Genomic DNA, 20,790 nt, shown 5'->3' with positions numbered 1-20,790 from the left:
TCAGAGATTAAAAGAGGATGTTTAGTCTAAGTGTCCTATTCAGGGAGCACTGCAAAGAACGTCTACTAAGATATTCTGTCCCTCTCTGTCCCTTTAAGCTCTCGTGTTTCTGGCCTGGAACAATTTCGTAGCAAGTAGGATTCAGTTATCATGCTTGTTTAAGGACATTTTCATGGATCCATAATGCGGTCTGCAGGCATGCATCCATTTGGAGAGAGAGAATATATCATGTTTACGGTGCCTGCACCAGCATATGTGGACATTTGCATTTGGAGATGAAAGTATATTCCCTCTTCAGCTGGAGTTTTACCCCTTGTTGGTAGTGACTGGAGCCTGAAAGCTGGTTGTATGCAGAGCAGTGGACCAGACACTCTTTCCTCTTCTGTTGAATTCATACATTTTTTTTTTTTACACCTGGATTCTGCCCTTAATCACCAAATAGATGCAATATCAGAACATATAGATCATTGTAAGCTTTGAATTAATTTAGCATCCTGACCCTCTTGAAGAGACATCTTGCCTTTCAAAAGAAGGTTTTGTGGCCCAGCTTTTAACATAATATGGAGAACCATTCTAGCAAGATAATGAACTGCTAAGAATCTCCCAGCTACTCGGGAGGCTGAGGCAGGAGAATGGCGTGAACCCGGGAGGCGGAGCTTGCAGTGAGCTGAGATCCGGCCACTGCACTCCAGACCGGGTGACAGAGCGAGACTCCGTCTCAAAAAAAAAAAAAAAAAAAAAAAAAAAAAGAATCTGTGTGCTCACCTGGGTGTGTAGTGACAATTTAATGACACTAAAGAGGTAAATTCATTTCACAAAACACACTGAATCTTGAATTCTTTGACTACACTGTTCACACTTAATTTCAAATATTAAAATGTTTCACATTAAAAGCTCAGTACTTAATTATATTAATCCTATAATCGATATTAATTAATAAGCTCCAGGTCAGAAGCATTTGGGAAGAAGAAAACAATTTGCATAAGCAGTCACTCAAAGGATGGGCAGCTGGGTTATGGTAGTTTCAATTTAACAACAACAAAAAAAAAAAACAGAAAAATACAACTCTAGATGTATTATTATTTGTGACATGGCTCAAGATGGGAGACTGTGAGGAGAGTGAAGATGACAGAACTGGTGCTAACCACTGTGACAAGAACTTGAAGAGCAGCCGACATGACATCTTTCCTATCATGCTGCCGAAAATGTCAACTTTGTGAAGGACAGTGAGAAAATGGTTTGCCGAAAACTTGAAAGGTGGATTGCGGAGATGCCCGCCGTGTCAGATGCAATATAGTCTACTGTGGCTGGAGAGACCCATTTCTGGCTCCAGTGATGGCCTGCAGGTGGGAGAGCTTCCAGTCTTCAGCACAGCTCCAAAAATGACTGCACTTGACTTGCATATTGTCTCAAGTTTGCGGGACCATGATATACAAGAAGTGGGGTGTTAGCCAGTGTGCAGTTAGGTGGAACCAGAGACCAGGGGCTATGTTCGCGTGTGTGTGCACACGTGTGTATGGGTTTCTAAAGCTAAGTTCAAAGGCATCGTCTATTAAAATTTGGAACATTGTGAAGGAAGGGATATGGGCTTTATGAACTTACATCAAGTTCAATATAAGTAACAAAAACTAACTCTGGATAATCTAAGCAAAGGAGAATTTATTAGGATGATGCTGGGGGCCTCAAAGACAGGGAAGGGAATGCTGGAATCAAGTCAGCTATGGAAGAGTAGAAAGCAGGACTGATGCAATGGTTCTTACTGTATGTTAGAGTAACATGGGAAACCTTAAAAATGCCAATGTCAAGCTGGGCACAGTGGCTCATGCCTGTAATGCCAGCATTTTGCAAGGCTGAGTGGGAAGATCGCTTGAGCCCAGGAGTTAGAGACCAGCCTGGGCAACATAATGAGACCTTGTGTCTGAAGAAAATAAAAACAAAATTAGCCGGGTGTGGTGGCATGCTCCTGCAGTCCCAACCTCTCAGGAGGCTGCAGTAGGAGGATCGCTTGAGCATGAGATGTCAATGCTGCAGTGAACCGAGACTGCGCCACTGCACTCCACCTTGGACTGAATGAGACCCTGTCTTGATAGATGATTGATTGATTGATTGATAAATAGATAGATAGATAGATAGATAGAGCTTTAAGGATGGGACCGTTCACAATTCTAATTAATAGACGAGATCAAAAACTACTGACCTGTAAGGACAGTCTGGTCAAGGCACAGCTGCTGGAACACGCAAATTCCATCTGTTTCTTCAAGCCTTGTATCATTTATTCAATGTAAAGATTCCAGAGGAGAATGTCCTGGTAGCTGAACTGAGGCCATAGTCCACCTTAGATATGGAGTGGCTGTGAAAGGGAGGGGCTGGCCTCTAGGAAGTCCTTCAGCATTAATAGTAGGGGAAGGGCAGCTCGATTTACCCTCACACGAGAGTGGTCAGAATGTGGCTGAGGCCACTCCTCCAAATCCAGGGCTTAGAAAGTGGCAATGGATGCTAAGGAGCCTGCAAGCAAGAAGACCAGAATATTCACGGTCAGGACACAAGAGGGTGAGACAGTCAGGCTTCTAGATAGGTGTTCTATGTAGAGACACATATCAGCCTGGAATTTTCTAGTTCGCAGTTTAAAATCCAGCTTCACCCCTCCTCTTCTTTCACTCTTTGTGTCTCCTTAAGTGAGTTAGTATTGAGAAAGGAAAAAGATGCAGAGCTAGTTTTATGACAGTTGTAGAATCACCCCCAAATATTTTCAGAAAGACAAAACAAAAGCATGGCGTCTGAAAGATACCAATATAGTTCTACTATTTATTTTGCAACCAGCACTACTTGGAATGGCACCTTGTAAACAATACAAATGCCACTTTTGGAAAGGATTCATAGTTAAATAATATCATGTATCTCTTGCAGAATATCTTGGGTTCCAAATCCACTCCAACCTAAGAGAAATCAGGAACCTTGAATCAAAACCCTCTCTGCCACTGGAAGAACCACCCACCTAATATTTTTTTTTTTCTCTAGAACAGTGGTTCTTAGAGTGTGGTCCTCGAACCAGCAACACTAGCAGCACCAGAAAACTTGTTAGAAATACAAGTTCTCAAACCCCACCCCAGCTCTACTGAATCAACAACTTCAGGGGACCCACCAATCCAGGTGATGCTGTGGCTCACTCAAGTTTGAGAACCACTGCTCTAGAAAAAGTATCTTGTTGCTTCTGTGGAAAAACAGTGCTCTCCAAAGCACGAAACCTGAGTTTTTCGATTAATAACTCTATAGAGATCTATCCAAACCTGTATAGTTAACACTGCTGAATTATAGGGGTCAATGAACAAGAAATTGATGTTTGACAGAATTTTCTAAAACAATGAAGCAAAATCAAACAAAAAAAGAGGATCTTTTTGCTTTTTAACTGACCTGGTTACAACCTGTGATCTTTGACAAATTGCTATTCCTGCATGTCTTTTCCTCACTTGGTAAAGCAGCATCACCTGTTACCAATACCATTTCAGAGCAATTCTGGCAGTTACAAACAAATTTACATTTTATATCAAAATCATTCGACATCAAATTGTTTTATCACCTGCTTTTATGGGTGAACTCTGTACTTGTATCTTACAGACTTAGTCAAGTGAGTTTGTGACATGGGTGATCAAGAAGCAAATTTAAGAGACAACAACACTAATTTTTAGTTGTTTACTTTTATTGGAATAGCAAGATTAATGGTGTTCAGAAAGTAGTCCGAGGAGAGGTTATCAGGGAAGCAGAAGCTGCTATCTGATACTTTTAATAATTACAAATGGGAATCATGAGGACAAAAGGAAAAAACATAATCCAATGTTAGGTTTGTAATAATATCCTTTATAGTGAGAATTGACGGAGAAGGCCAAGCATACACTAAATGTTCAGTTTTTATCATCTCAGACACAAAGCAGAAAGCTGCCTTCTAATTGCCTAATTGCCTTAGAAGGCTTGTAGGGTAATGAATGAATGGTTTTATTCACAGAGAGATTTATCTCCTAACAATGACCACACATATCCTGGCTCTTCATGTTAAACAGTCTCCATGCTTTTTGCTGTGATACGTAAACCCTTTCTGAACTGTAAAATTATATTTAACAGCATTTTTCTCTAGGTTAATTCGCCACTAAGAAACAAAATGCTTTAAATTGCTCCATTTTTCCCCCAGTTGAGTGTGTGCATGCACATGCTAATTATATAAACAAATATGTGTTCAGTTCATTAACAAGCTGAATTTTGGTTAAAGAAATTTAAAAACCACAGCTTAAGGAAGTTGTAGATTGTAGCATATACGTGAAAAGTTACAAACAAAAGCATGATGTGTTTTGTGGAGGCCAATAAATTCATCCTGATATCTAACTGTAGATTCATGGACATTTCATGTGAAAACATTTTGTTGTTGTTGTTAAGCATGGTAGCTTGCACCCATAATCCCAGCTACTCAAGAGGCTGAGGCAGGAGAATCACTTGAGGCCAGGAGTTCAAGGCTGCAGTGAGCTATGATCACACTGCTGCACCCCAGCCTGGACAACAGAACAAGACCCTGTCTCTTAAAAAAATGTTTAAATAAACTTTGTAAATTAACATTTGAGATTTACCAGAGAATTTGAAGACAACCTACCTGTTGTTTATCATTCTTCCTTTCCTTGGAAGAGTATGAAGAAATGGACTGAACAAGATTTTACTGTTTGGGGGTATTTTTTATAAAGTGGGGGAGAGGAAATTTTCTCATATTTCAAATAGGGTGTTTTTATTATCAAAAAAGAAGGAAAGCTGACGATTAACCCGTAACAGGAGGTACATTGCTGTCATTTGCCAAGTCTTTTGTGCAGTCAGACTGGTCTGGTATAAAGGATTTTCCCAACTTATGCTGGATCCTTGAGAAGGCCTATAAATAAGACCATTTGTTTGGTCTCAAGATGACTTGCATTTGCAAACTGAAGAATGTTCCAATAGAAGTTTTATGGTGACACACCAATCTGCAAACTGGCTCAGCCAGTAGTCAAAACAAGTCACTATGAGATCTGGGAAGCTGAAGGCTCTGAATGGGTCAGATTATCCTGCATTTAGTTTGGAACAGATAAATTTGGGCTATAAATATGTATCCTCCCTTTATATTTTCAACTTGAATGGTCCATAACAAATAGAGGATATATGTACATACCTAAAGGTGGCACAGAACCATGAGAATACAATGATCAAACTGAAATCATTTATTTAAGCTGGAGTTCTTTTTATTACAATGAGTAACAATTTGCTACAATTGGAAAATATGTGGTTTGTTCTTCAATGAATACATGAGCACTTAAATAAATCTGAACATCTGTAGTTATAAGCAGGAAATAGAGCCATTTAAGACGTTTAACACTGGGAAAGACAAACACAGGTCACCTGATTTTTGTAGGAATTTTTGTGCGTAATTTAGGGACCCCAAACCCAAGCACCTACATTTTAGCAATATGGTAATACAATTACCTACACCTACAATTTACACCTACAATTTAGCAATATGGACCAGGTGAGTGTCTGTCCCTGGTACAGAAGAAGCTGTTAGCCACCAATTGATAATGCCAGCTGTTCCAAATTTTCAAGAAAACAGAAATCAGAATTGCATTCTCAAACTTCCCCAATTTAAAAAAATGTTGGCAACTGGTTCAAATTTCTTAAAAAGCTGTGAGCCAAACCGAACAAGTTCGGGGGCTGGACTTAACCTTCAAGCCACCAGTTTGTACATTTTACCATTTCACACGAAATGAGCTACAGCTCTGCACATGTTTCCAAAATGATAACCCAAACACAACCCATCCCCTTTGGAAGCCAGCCCTGAATAGCTGGGCTTCTCCTTAGGTCACATCGATCATTGTAGTTGTTTCTTCTAAAATGGACAGTTTCCTCCTGCTAGAGATTTGATTTGATGGTGTCAGCATATGAGGTTCCCGTCATTTCATGACATGTCTTCTTTCAGGCCTGATGGAATCGGAACTGTGACTGTTGAAGAAAAGGAACGTTTTGAAGAAATCAAAGAGAGGCTCCGAGTTCTGCTAGAAAATCAGATTACACATTTTAGGTAAGGATCTGGGGCTGGAGGGTTTTAATTAGGAGATGAGAGTGGGAAGGAAAACTAAAGGGCTTAGTTTTTCCAAAACTGTAAATCTACCAGAGGATGCATTGGATATTTCGAAATAACTGAGTAGAACAAGCAAATCAATCAGACATGGTTCCGCAATAACCAGGAAACTTCGTATTCTTAAGTTCATGTTATTTCCACTTAAAGAACAAATTCTTCCATGTTTGAGCTCACCCTGGTCATCAGTCTGTTATAAAAAGTTGAATTTGAAGCTTCTTCAAGGGTCCTAAGTAAAAATAAATAAATAAAAAATCTTGTGAATCAGAACATAGTGAACAAGGAAGGAAGGCAGTGGTACTCCTAGGAGAGTCTCCACTTTCTCCACTACCTCAGAAACAGGACTAGCTGGCTACACAGGGAAAGAATGAACCTTGGATCAGCCTGAGTGGGTTGAATCTCCCCTGCATACTCAAGAGAGCCAGCAGGTTCTGCGCTTGAACCTTACGCCACATAGCCCACTTCTCCCTTGGAGCAAATTAGGTGTTTTTAGTGCTGTCCTGGTGGTTCTGGACCAGAGATCCTGAAATAGCAACTGAAAAATAATAATAGCATTTCTAATGGTTCCTGTTTATTAAATACTTCCTATATACCGATACAGAACTGGAGGCTGGAGAAGTATTAACTCATGTCATAACAACTTTGTTAGTTATCATAATCCCCATTTAAACCAGGAATAAAATGAGGCTGAGAGAGGTTAAGGAACTTGCCCAGGGCAATCCAGCTGGCAAGTGGAAGAAGTGGGATGCTTATATAAGATAGTCCGGGTTTCAGTAGCCATACTAGTCTCTCTGTCCCAGGCACAGTGTTCTGAAGGGCCGGTGACAACCTGAAACCAGTCACTGGAACTCGTAGTGGTACCTGACATAGTTTTTTTCTGTGGCATCAAAATCCTCCTGGATAAATCCTTATTGACCATACACTATGTGTAAAATGCATTACCAGTAGCAGAAGGTCCATAACAATAGGAAACCACAAGCAGGGAAGGACAGCTAGCAGAATCATGAATTTGCTCTAAATCCACTTTTCTATTCCATATATGGATCTTTTAGGGTCTTAAGTAAGTATATTTGAATTTCAGCCTGTTCCAACTAATACTTTTTTAATGCCGGTCTCGATAATAACATATAAGGTCACATTTGAGCTAACGAATAGTTCTCCTTCACAATAGAAATCTAAACAGAGCCTTATGTCACCACTCTGAATATTCTTTTCTGCTGCAGACATTTGCAGAGTCCCTCTTTAGTCATTATTCACACATACACATATATACATTATATACACACATATATGGTGTGAATTCAGATTAACATAACACAACGTGACAAAATAAAAAGCATTTTCCATTCCTCAGAGAGAGTTGCTATAGGAATCAAATTGCAGCATATTTCATGCTAAAATGTAATAATTTAGGCAACCTGAAGAATTTTGTCTTTTTTAGGTATTGCTTTCCATTTGGTCGACCTGAAGGTGCTTTGAAAGCTACTCTCTCACTCTTGGAAAGGGTAAGAATGAAAGTAAAAGATAGATCACATATATATAAAAAGACATAAGCATAATTGTAACGAAATGTTTTGGTTGAATGACCTAGTTGTAATTTTTATAGGATTTGTTTACCATTCATCAAATATCAGAATAGAAGCGAGGAAACTGCCAAAACTCTTGATATTTTATCTTCAAACTCCCAAATGGGATGTACGGAAGATATGTTCCTAGCCCTTCCCTGATTAATGGGCGGCCTTTGCCAATGCTTTGCAATTCTGGTGCTTTCTCTTTAAGCATGGCTCTCAATCCGTATTAAGTCACAAAGAACTGATTTTAAACTTTCACGCTTCCAAGAAGTATGGATGAGTGACACATTTGCTTGAACCTTCTTAGTTATCCCTCTTTTTCCTACTTGAAGGTTTTGATGAAAGATATTGTTACCCCAGTGCCACAAGAGGAGGTGAAAACAGTCATCCGTAAATGTCTGGAACAGGCTGCGTTAGTCAACTATTCTCGGCTCTCAGAGTATGCCAAAATCGAAGGTAAGGCTCCCTTCTGCCCCCAGTTTTGAATTTAAATTTTGCTATGCCTCCCTGGGGAAGTCTTTCTCTTTTCTGAAGGGCACCCGAAAGCAGTGGTCCATCTGAGTATATTAAGCTGAAACCTGGAAGCACTTGAAATGTGGAAGTTTCCTTGGCTGTGGCCAAGGAAATGAATTAAAAGACATCACAGGGGCTCAGAAAACAGCCTTTGTAAGGGAACAATATTGAAAACAGGATGTTATCACATAACTAAGGTCCTTCTGAGAGTCTGTGTTGGCCCTAAGTATCGGCTTTGTGGCTGATGTTTTCCTATAAAGGAATTCTCTAGAATTGCCACCTTCTTTAAACAGAAGAAAATAAAGCAGTCTGTTGTCCGCTGCTGATACCATTGGAAGCAATACAAGAATTGCAAAGAGCAAGATCAAGGTTTTGCCTCTTTCTTGCCCCTGAAAGTACCTTGTCCTTTGGTAGTGTTTCAAACTCAATGGCAGGTTAGTGCTGAGCCATCTATGATGGCTCCAGGTTGGCTTTAGATCTCATTCATTGTTGTTACACCAGACCTTAGATGCTTGTTACCACTGCCCTCTCAAGTTTTAGGGAAGTGGTCACTGATGACCCAGTAATCACCAAAGGCGCTTTGAGTAAACTCTATTTGAGAAGATATGGTTCTTTGGGACCTATTCATTCACGAAGGTATTAATCACTTTTCATTGTTACCCTGTTGGCTGCTATAGGGTGATTTGAAAGCCACACCCAACTTGACCAGTGGTGTAAGTGTATAAATGTGGAAGTTCTGTGTGCAAAACTCAATGTGTCCGCATTCTGGAATCTGATGTTCTCTCACACGTGAAACATGACACCTGACTAAAACTAGCAAATGCACATTGTCTGCCTCAAGACAACTGGGGGAAAAAGAAACTAACCAACCACCCGGACCCCATCACTTACTCTGCCAAAATCCTTGTTTCCTTAGACAATTAGGTTAAGAGTATGTCAAATTCACAGTGTTCTGTACATTACACGTCCTCCCTCTCTCAATTTTGTCTGTCTGACAATGCAAATTGTGTACCAGTGGTAATGAATTCATTGTTATGCATCCAGGGAGAAACACTTAAGAATTGGGCACCAAAAGGATGTTTATCAACTCTTGACTTGGTAATGAGTGACAAAAATAGAGGAACAAGAGGTTGTTAAAGGGCTATATTAGCAAACAATTGTTCCAGCATTTACTGTCCCAGGATGTAATGATTGGTTGTATTTGGTAAAGTCAGCCAGGTACCTAACAATTCTAGGCAAGGCCAGAGATGGGATGGGATCAAGAAACGTTCTGTTGCCATGGCTGCTGCCTCACAGGTCTTGGTCTAGCTATTACTAGTCTTTTGGTAAGATCTGCTCTCTTCTTTCAGATAAATCTATCCAAAAACAAACTTTAAGATCTGTAAGTAAAAATGCATTCATTTCCAAAGTAGATCAGCTGGTCTGTAATTTCCTTTTGTGCCTCAATTCTTCTTGGTTGTGTTAATTATCTTTTGCACTGTGACTTTTAGGTCTGGGGATTCTTTGAAGAAACCAGTTCTTTTTTTTTCAACTCTCTTTTCAGAGAAGTACCTCATTGCACACTACCTGCTCTCTTCCGCTTCTCTCCTTCCTTGTCCGTGATTGGCTCAGCCACTTTAATGTGACCTCTGCAAAAGTGTCTGAGACACCAATTTCAAAGCATGCTGGGATTGTTAATTCAGACAACCCAACATCCTCTGGCTGCATGTATCAGGTTTTCTTTCATGAACATAGTCCACCATAGGCTGAGACATTGCAGCCTGAAAGATATTACTAACAGACAACTTTCTTTTACAAGGCTCTGATCCTACCCGCAGAGAAGAAATCTTTCACTTTTTACATTTGAGCCCCTCTGTGAGAATTAACAGCTTAGTTATCTGAGAATTCTGGAAAGAAGTTGTAGTAATATTGCTGGAGACTATGTTTATGAAGAAATACCTCAAGAGCCTTAGATACTAAAGTCTGAAATCCTTAGTATCTTGGAGCCTTAAATCAATGAAATTTTGTTTCCCTTTACTCATGATGTTTTGGTCATTGTATTCTTGCAAACAGCTCTAAAGAGACGTGTAAAATCATGGTCACAATCTCTCTCGTGACTCACGGCATGCTGAATGGTTAATCCAGTAGATCTCCAATTTTGAAGCTCCTTTTTCTTTTATCCTGTGTTTATCCCAAAATACTCTGTGGCTATTTTCCTTTGAGCTAATGTAACGTTTTCCTCTAACCTATGACCTTTAACCTCTTTACCTCTGACCTAAGCCTCTTGCATGCCCAAATCCTCTTTTATAGGGAAAAAGAGAGAAATGTATGAGCATCCTGTCTTCTGCTTGGCCTCCCAAGTGATGGATTTAACCATTCGTGAGTACCTACCACCTCCTCACCATGCTGTCTTCACTCTTTCTGTTTTCATTATTTCAAGAAAATCCAGATCCAAACCAACTCACTCTCCTTGCTTCAAGTTTTTTAGCATTGGCTTGTCTGTTGGTTCTGTCTGTGAAACCCAGTGTGAGAAGTCCAGTCACTTTTTAGCAGCCTAAAACAGGTTAGACAATTAAGCCATTTGTTTGTGATAAACTCAGATTTGTCTGTAAGTTTTTCAGTTATTCTCTGTCTGTGACCTGAATGCATTTTTACTTTGCTTGTGTGTAACCCTAATTTGTAAAGTGCTTGTCACTGGTACACAATCAAAAGGTAGCAGCTAGGCTGGGGAGCAATGCGTTAGGTGTCAGATAAAGGACATTTGGGGCAAAATCATGCCTTCTTTTCCATGTTTAAGATGCCAAATTATTATGGGTATGAGATCACACCAGGTGGTCCATTCTTTGTAAAAATTAGATCTTATACGCCTCCTGTCTGTTCTCTATCAAGCTGGGAAGCTTTTCCTTGTTCCCTCTGGAGATTTTGACTTGTCCTTGTCCTCTAAACTTTGCCTAGAACATATGACTTAATTGTCACTTGGAGAGTTCATGTATGTTTCATAGCTTGATTTCACATTAAACTTAATTTTACTAATTTTCTATTTGTGCAGCATTTTCCACCTCTGTGAAGGAGACTTTTTTTGCTGGCCCCCAAACTTCGGGGCAGTGGGAACCCAAGGGCAACTTTTTCTTTCCAATATCATGTATCACACATAAGTGGGGGGCATTTTGGTCCACTTGCTCATTAATTCTGCATATGTGTTCTTGTTTCTCTCTCTTCTCTCCTTGTTGTGCTCTCTCTTTCAAATAGAGAATCAAAAGGATGCAGGTGAACCAATTGTATATGCATTATAAATTATCAGGACTGTTGAGTTATATTCAGTTTTTGTTTTTGTTTTTCAATAGCTCCTTAAGGTATGTACTCCCAGAGAGCCATGTGGAGTTGCAATAATACTTAAGGAGTTAATTTGTGCTGTCTAAATACATCTCATGCCCATTTGATGTTGACCTTTATAGAGCAGAATTTCTGAAAAGGCATAAGCTTTAAAGGAATAGAATTCTGGTTTGCTGCAGAGCTTCATTTCATCCTTGGTTATAGGATTCCAGTGATTTGGCCTCATGTGCATTTTTTAAAAAGTTATTTAACCAAATGAATCTTCCTCTTTGTTTTTCATTTCTTTTTTCTGTTTTCTGCCCTATTGAGAAGTTCGTGTTCTTTGATGAATGTTTATCAGCCAAGACAGAGAGAAGTTGTGTCCATGTTGTTCTTGTATGTATCACATGATAAAGCAGGAAGCATGGACAGGATGACCAAACAGGGGCTGTTGCTGGAAGTTTTATTAGAGGAAAGCTCTTGGAAAGTTCTGGCTTTGGAAATTTTCTTCTTGTTTGGTCCCAAAACTTCTGATCCTATTTTGAGACTAGGTCTGACTTAAAACTTTAATAACTTAGAATGCAGATCATCATTTTTATAGTCTAAAGAGTTGTCAAAAATAACTATCAGTTAATCCAAATTAACAGTTGAGCACATTTCAAGACAATTCAGAAAGCATTCCTGAGTACATTCCAAGCATAGGGATACCGATAAGTATTTGAAGACTCATAAACCTATGTTCAAGACACATGAACCTTTCTCTCTGGTAGGAAGATATTTATTCAATCATTTATTCACTCATTCATTCATTTATTAGACAAATGGTTAGTGGGAGCCTACCCTGTAGCAGGTACAGTGTTAAAAGCCAGAGACTATGTAAACAAGAGGGAAAGAGCTGTTAGCCTCATGGAGTATGTGTGCAAATGGGTGTATATATGCAAATAAGTATATTGCAAAGCCTATTGGTAGAGTTATGTGTAAGAGGGATGGGGCATTGTCAGAAAACCATGGAAGTCTTCAAGAGATGGTAAGGATTGAACTGCATCTTGAGAGATGAATTAGAATAAACGAAGGGGAGCTAGGATTGGGAATGGAAAGTCATCCTACATCAAGATAGTAATATGTGCAAATATGTAAAACCAGATAGCTAATAAAAAATAATGAATGCTTATTTAATGCATATCGTGTTCCAGGTATGATTCTAAGCATATTATTAACCTATTTCTCCTCAAAAGCCCTTATAAGAGGGAACTATTATTACTCCCATTGTACAGATGAGCAAACAGAGGCACAGAACTTAAAAAACACACATCCAGAAGTGTAAGTGGAGTAGCTGGAATCTGAGCCCAGGCAGAAGCCACCCTTTTAACTACTCTGTAATTAATTCAACATAGCTGCAAAACAGAGTGAAATGATGATAGTAGTGGGTGGGTGCTGATGATGGCAAGGTAGGCAGGGACAGGACTTCAAAGGTCTTTCTATGCCATAATAATGCTGAGTTCAGACTGTATCTCGTGGTTCAAAATTTCTTAACTTGAAAATCATGCCAACTTTTGCATGCATATGGATTTTTTCAGAGGAAAGATTCCACAGGTCTCAACTGCAAAGGTGATGAAGAGTCACTGAAGGCTGTTTATGCAAAGGGATAGCTTGGTGGTTTACACTGCAGAAAAATCACACTAGCAGGAATTAAGAGAAAGGACTGAAGAGAGGGAATAGGGTAGAATTGGACTTAAAAGTTAAGGTTAAAGCAGAGATGGGGTTGAAGCTTGGTATAGTGAAGTTTTTTCTAAGTATATCAGGTCTCAATTGCAATCATAATCATAATTACTTCTTCCCTGGCCTTTAAATTTTTTCTTTCATACCCCTTCCCTCCCCTTTCAATTTTCTTAATGAGAATAGAGCACAAATTCATGGATAGGTCTGCATAACCAACTGTATGGAGGTGGTAGGGCACCACCGGAGTTACACGTGCAAATTGTGGGGAGGTGGATAGAATACTGGGGACTGAAATATGGACAGCTGCTGAGTCCTTTAGTCAGACTATGCTTTAAGAATCTACAGGGCTATGCAGATGGCATTTTGGTGGACTTATGCTTTATGTCTGGTGGCATTATTAGAAATTAAATGTTCAATTTAATTACAGTACCTCCAAAAAAAGATGCAAAAGCCTGCTAGTCTATGAAAGAAAAGCTGTGACTCCTGCAAATGAATTCTATTATTTTAAATACATTTCCATTTAAACCGTCACACATTCTGAACCAGAAAGCTCTGAGAAAGTCTACACTACTATTGCTGTTTTGCTTCAGTTCTTGGCTAAATACTTGCATAATTTTCTGAGCATCATAACGATTCCACTGGAATTTGAAATAAAACAACTTTTTCCTTCAAATATGCCAAGGATTTGCAAAATCAGACAGATGATGATTTGTAGATAAACAGCAGATAGATATAGACAGAATAAATAGGTAGGTAGATAGATAGTAGATAGATAGATAGATAGATAGAGAAATAGGTAGGAGGAAAGGAGAGGAAAGGAGAGGAGAGCGGGTAGATGGGTGGGTGGGTGGATGGATGAATGATGGGTAGGTGGGGAGAGAGAGAGAGAAGAGAGCAGCCTCCTATGAATCTATGGGCCTAGGCCCTGTGCTAAGGGCTTCTGATTCAATCTTAACCTTAGACTCATAAGGAAGGCTTTATTTTTGCACCCTTTGCAGATGAAGGAGCTGTGATTCAGACAGGATAAGTAACTTTCTGAAGCAGGATTTGAACTCAGGTCTGTCTGAATTTAAATACCATGCATTTTTGTCTCTTTCTACCATGTAGACTTTTTAGCTGATGTGGTGAGCACTTAGACAATATCCATTCATTCAATGGATAAGGTCAAAAGTATAATACCTACCACTTTTCACATAGGAAGGCTACAAATTAACAGAGCAGTCCTTTCTGGAACTGAATCATTGACAAAATCTTTACATTGTAAAGTCTTCCCAAGCGCAGTTGAGACTTCCCCAAGGCTGTCAAAGAACTGTGGACTTTTTTTTCTCTCCAATTGACAGAAACCTTCTAGATCAGGTCAAATCTATCGAAAGGACTTCCAGAAAGATTCTGTGATGTTGAGGTTTTGTATCTTTCTCTGTCTTCAGGCAAATTTCCTGCAGATCTAAGGCTTGTTGAAAGAGAGAAAGAGAACCAAGCTGGTAAAACCCACTAAAACATAGAGCCAAGCCACCACCCCACAGTCTTCCAAAAGGGACCAATAATAATAGTGAATTCAATAATAGTGAATCTCATCCCCACAAGATGGCCATTCTGAGATGAGGACCATCTCATGCTTCATGTCTTATACATGAGGGACTAAGTGTTTCTCTTTTATTTTATTTTATTTTATTTTTTAATTTTTTGAGGCAGAGTCTTGCTGTGGAGTGCAGTGATAGGATCCTGGCTCACTGCAACATCTGCCTCCTGGGTTCAAATAATACTTTTGTCTTGGCATCCAAAGTAGCTGGGACTACAGGCACACACCACCACGCCCAGCTAATTTTGTATATTTTTAGTAGAGACGGGGTTTTACCATGTTGGCCAGGTTGGTCTTGAACTCCTGGCCTCAAGTGATCCACCCACCTTGGCCTCCTAAAGTGCTGGGATTACAGGCATGAGCCACCACACCCAGCGTTTCCACCCTTTTTGTTTCAGTGGTGCATGAATCAGGGTTTCCAAGACCAGATTATTCTGTGGACTAGCACCTCATCTATACTTTACAATAAGTGATGGGGACAAAGAGAAACGTGTTTTAAACACTGTCACCAAGAAAGATTTTGGAAAAAAAAAAAAAAAGGATGTGTTAAATATGTTGTGAACCCACAAATATGAAATCAGTGTCTCTCTCTTCTATCAGAAAAAAAGATGTGATGTTGCAGATGATGATAAACGTTGTTTGTTGAGAACTGAATATGTGCTAAGTAGTTATGCATATCTCATTTAATTCTCACCATGACCCTGTGAGATAAGTGTTTTATTACCATATTTCATTGAATCTAAAGGTCCATCAATTATAAGATGCGCCATTCATGTACTATATTATGACATGCTATCAAACGTAAGATGCATCCGGATTTCAGAAATGTTAAAATGTGCCTCTTACTTCAATGAAATAAGAACTTACGCATTCATGCATAGAAATCCTGAAGTAGAAAGATGTTAAGTCACTTCCCCAAGGTTAAAGAGCTGGTTAGTTGTAGAGTCGGAATTTGAACACGACCCTGTTTAATTCCAAAGTCCACATTTTCAACTTCTACACTGTAAAATGCTTGTGACTTGTTAGCAACGAAATTGTATGACACAAAGAGGTTTCTTGATCATTGACAGGTGGAAAAATCAAGGCCCGGAGAAAAGAAGCCAGGTTCAAAATAAAATGAGTAGTCAGTGACTCTCTAGTCTCTTGTCCTGTATGCTATTCAAGAGCCGTCACCACCCCACAAGGCCTCCTTACCTTTCAGTCAAGACATAACGGCCCCATCCACAATCCATTAACTGGTCTGAGCGTCCAGTAGGACACTCGATGACATCCAGCATCCACATGTTAGAATCATATATGTGCAACTCCAAGAAAACACTACCTCAAAACCAGCCTAAGCACTCAATGATTTGTTATACCCCAAAATCAAATCTTTCTCCTGCCTCCACTGGGTTTTCTAACCTCTGTAACCTCACTTTTATTTTCTGTAAAAGGTGCTAATAATGGTTCCTCCCCAGAGGATTATTGCAAAGATTAAAATACATATTCCAAATAAATCTCTTAACACAAATGCCTGGCACATAGTAAGTGCTCATTTTATATATATGTAATTTGTTTGAAAGTATTTAAAAGGATGTTCTTCCAAGTTAAAATGTATAGTATAAAGATATCATTTCATTTCAGAAATGAATCATAAAACAGTGCTTCTTAAATTTTAATGTCCATCTGAATCCCTGGGGATCTTGTTGAAATGTAGGTTCTGATTCAGCAGGTCTGGGGTGGAGCCTGGGAATATGCATTCCTAACAAGCTTCCAGGTGATGTTGAAGCTGCTGATCCAGGGATGGCACTTTGAGGGTCTAGGGGAATATAAGAGGTATTTAAATTGTCTTTCTATTATGAATTTCAAACACAACATTGCAGTCTCCATATATATTTGTTAAATACCCACTAGGTTCCAGGAGCTATACCAGATACCAGGGAAGTGTGTGATGAGCAAAAGCAGTCATGCTCCCTACCCTTGTTGAGCTTACCAAAAAAAAAGGGTAGAAAACACAGGCATGAAACAAGCAATCACAATCTGATGATGATAGTAAAGGGAAGAAGCAAGGTGTCACAGGAATGCAGTACAAGGTGATTTTACCCAGGCCAGAGTCTTTGATTACAGAGCAGGGGATAGTGCCAGAGAAGGGCATGATGTAGGTCAAAGGCTGGACCCCCAAGAAGTACTGACTGGGGTGTTCCCTAGCCTTGTTTCAGTGTTTGCCTCTATTCATCATCCCTCCAGATGCTCCAAGCTCCTGCCCAAGACTGCTTGTGGCAATGTACATAAAAGTTTATTTGGGGACTAAGTGAGTACTTAGTAGTACTACTGAATCAGGGAAAAAAAGAACTCAAATAGCCTAAGCAAAAAAAGAGAATTTTTTGGCTCATGTAGCTAGGAAATCCATGGAGGAGTTGGCCTCAGAAATGAAAAATGTTCATGTGTTTTCATATCTCCAACTACTAACAGCCTTCTTTAATGTGACTGGAGCTAATGGTTGAAGTTTGCGAAGCAACATGCCCACAGATAGCACCAGCGTTTTATCCTAGCTAATGACTCCAGAAGAAAAAGAGCATTCCTCTCCAAGCAACTGTATACAATTCCAGAGAAGGGCCACAATGGCCCAGGTTGGGTCACATGCTAACCCCAGAGCCAATAATAGTACTCATGATGGTATGAGGTACTATGGTTGGCCAGATGTAGCTCATGTGACTGTCCCTGAAGGATACTTTCCTTGGAATTCCCACCAAAATAACATGGAGTAGAGAAGGTAACTCCCCTGAGCAAGGTTCTTGCACATAAAAGGACAGATTTCCAACACAATGTCCATGCAGAATTAAGCTCACTTTTCTTATATGCAACAGCTGAGCCCTAGGAACAAAGCTTGAGTTGGCATATGATACCAAATTAGAGAAGAAAAACCATCACAAGAGTGTTATTTCTTTCTTTAATTTAAATTAATTTGTATTAACTTAAATAAAATTATTTTTAATTATCTTAAATAGTTTTTGTTTTTGTTTTTTGAGACGGAGTCTTGCTCTGTCACCTAGGCTGGAGTGCAGTGGTGTAATCTCGGCTCACTGCAACCTCCACCTCCTGGGTTCAAGTAATCCTCCTTCCTCAGCCTCCTGAGTAGCTAGCTGGGAATACAGGTGAACACCACCACAACCAGCTAATTTTTTATTTTTAGTAGAGACGGGATTTCACCATGTTGGCCAGGCTGGTCTCGAACTCCTGACCTCATGATCCTCCCGCCTCAGCCTCCCAAAGTGCTGGGATTGCAGGCATAAGCCACCGTGCCCAGCTGTCTTAAATAGTATTTAATTGAATTTAGACACCTGACGTTATTCTCTGGCTTGGAAGCTTAAGATATGATGTTTACTATTCAGAATTCAGCTTAGTACATTTGTTAAGTAACCAGGAACTTTGGATAAGAGATAAGAGCTCCTGTGTAGTTTGTATGTATACTGAAAACACAGAGTATTTTATTTTTCATGAAAGCATTGCATTGGACAGGATCCACTGAGGATTCCCTTCCACTGATACTTGATGACCTACCCTGGCCCCAGCACTGCTGTAGGCCCTAGAAATACAGAATTCCCTGGCAGAGGGGGAGATAGACAAATGTATATAATTTCCTGTTATCAGGGGCCAGAAGTGCTCAGGTAGAAGAGTCAACAGAGGAGCTGAACCTTTGCTATGATGGCACTCTCCTTTTATGGCATATGAAGGCATAACCCTTATCATGAAGGGAAGCTCTCAAAGGTTTTTAAGCAGGAGCATGACAAGTTCAGATGTGTGCTTAACAGAGATCACTCTGACTGCTGCATGGCAGAGAATGAACTGCAGAAGAGAAAAGGGACTGAAGGCTGCCTTGGAGGCTTTAGCAACAGTTGAGGTGGAAATGATGAGACCTGAGTCACATGCTCACCCCCTCGGCAAGAGTGTGGATGAGCACGTGATCTAGTATGGTGTGAGATAAAATCAAGACACATTTTGAAGGTAGACTAGACAAGCTATACCACCTAAGTCCTTACAGGGAAGAGACAATGATGCCTCCAATGAAAACATAGGAAAAATCCATGATCCATCCAATAGCCTTTATTAACACATACTTTAGACTGACCTAGAGCTGGAATCTTTTGAAAGGGAGTGGATATTGGAGAATCAAGGGGATCAAGTATACATAATAGACCATCCCACTAAAGAAATTGTATTAGATTTCAACCTTGCATGTTTTAAGCCTATGTAGCCATCATTTTAGGGAAGCTGGGTATTCAGGATAGTATAATGTGGCTATCTGCTTAGCTTTCTGTTCCTACTTGAGCTTTTATCTACCCCCACCCCCAAATCATAGCAAATTGCTACAGGCTAGTTATTTTCTGTAATTGCATAATACAAACACTAACATCTTCAGCAACACATCAATAGGCTGGAACTTGGTAACAAGTGAGTTTCCATCAATCATATTCATCTCTCATATGATATTTCAGAGACTGGCAATTCACTAGCTGGAGCCAGAGATGGTCAGGTTATTTAAGGGCTAATTGGAGTGTCTCTCGCTCCCGGATGCATCTCTTCCTTGGCTTAGATGAGCATGCAGCGGAATTCTCTTTTTGTTTTTCTGCAGTCACATTTAACTCTCTCTCTGGAAGCCAAGCAGATTTAATTGTGTAAACATGAGCAATGGTAATTGGGTAAATGAAGTTGGAAACCAAGGTATGATGTTTTTGTTTTGCTCTGTGAGGAAAAAAAAATAGGGAGCTTGTTTTTCTATGGTGGCAAACCTCACTGTCAGAATTCTGGACAGACAGTTGGCAGGAGGAAATCCCTTTATGAATTTCTCATCAAGACCCATTTAGCTGAAATATGTATCTGCTGCCTCATGGGTGATGGATCAACCCAGGGGCGCTTTATTGTTTTATTCACCACCAGATCAAGTCTTTCTCTACCCAGGTTCACTTAACTGGGTGAGAATGAGTCAGGAATTTCCATGAGAATTGCGCATGCAGGTAACATGCATTCATTGAAAGAGCCATGAGGATGAATTACCAGAAATGCTCTTAACTTTAGGCTGTGCTGTCAGTGGAAAACCAGATTTTAACAAAATATAAAATACGGAGTACTATTTTTTATGATAAAAGGATTAGTAGTTGCTTCCTTTTAAATGATTGTCATTTAAAACTGAGTCTTCCAAATTCTATTTGCACACATTTTTTCCCAAACAATTTGAATAAGAGGAAACTGGTAATTTTTTTGTCCTGTATTCTAAACATTAAAATGGTCCAGCAAGAAAAGGATCTCACCAACTTTTGTTTTTAATGATGATTTTTACTAGAATATTATATTTTATCCATATTTCTCCATCTTTTTTTATTAATGTCACTAGAATTCCATTTCCTATATGCCTGCAGTAAAATTCATTTTCCCAGTTGAAAATTCAAGCAAACCAAAAAGCAAACTTGGCAATGGAGTATGTCCCTCTCACCATACAGATTGCTTTATAAACCAGAACTATTAGAAAGGAGCAGGTCCAAGGTTAATGAGACACTCATTAAAGAGAGAGAATTGCAGAAGCTGATAGTGCTCTGTGCCTGTATTGAAGGAGAGGCTATTGTTATAAGATGTTTGCTGTGCTGATATTGTAAACCACATGACAGATGGGTCAAGTGCTGATTACAGTATTCTAACATTTGGAATAGCAAGTAACATATTTGATAAGCTGGCAAGTTTTTATATATGATTCAACCCACAATATAAAAGCCACGAGAATTCCAAATTGAAAATAATTAAATGAGCTGGAAACAATCAGATACCACACATTTTCCCCCAAAATGACAGATTTTGACATGTTGAAATTCCACAAAGGGAGCAAGAATATTTCCTAGCTCACTTGAACTAATAACGGCCCTTCATCTGCTTTTGCAAAGCAATTAATTGCAGCCTTCTCACAATGTGGAGGTAACAATAAACATGTGTAGGCATCTCGAGCTTTA

At 39.5% G+C, this 20,790-nt stretch overlaps 1 protein-coding gene across 15 annotated transcripts in view; it reads left to right on the top strand.

The window, feature by feature from the left end:
* CADPS (calcium dependent secretion activator) overlaps window positions 1-20,790 on the top strand; it is a 489,813-nt gene that overhangs the window by 360,928 nt on the left and 108,095 nt on the right. For 4 of the 15 annotated variants that reach the window (XM_065540886.2, XM_065540881.2, XM_065540885.2 and 1 more), the window contains exons 14-18: window positions 5,981-6,082; window positions 7,581-7,644; window positions 8,043-8,166; window positions 10,513-10,581; window positions 11,452-11,469. In XM_065540886.2, the coding sequence (XP_065396958.1) occupies window positions 5,981-6,082; window positions 7,581-7,644; window positions 8,043-8,166; window positions 10,513-10,581; window positions 11,452-11,469 (377 nt within the window). Of the gene's footprint in view, window positions 1-5,980; window positions 6,083-7,580; window positions 7,645-8,042; window positions 8,167-8,900; window positions 9,085-10,512; window positions 10,582-11,451; window positions 11,470-20,790 lie in introns of those variants that run through there. The other 11 variants (XM_045385957.2, XM_015446146.4, XM_065540883.2 and 8 more) reach the window with 4 other exon arrangements.

The sequence above is a fragment of the Macaca fascicularis genome, chromosome 2 (genome assembly GCF_037993035.2).
Source record: "Macaca fascicularis isolate 582-1 chromosome 2, T2T-MFA8v1.1".
NCBI lineage: Eukaryota > Metazoa > Chordata > Mammalia > Primates > Cercopithecidae > Macaca > Macaca fascicularis.
Note: the sequence above shows the minus strand (reverse complement) of the source record. Positions and strands in the feature narration are given on the sequence as shown.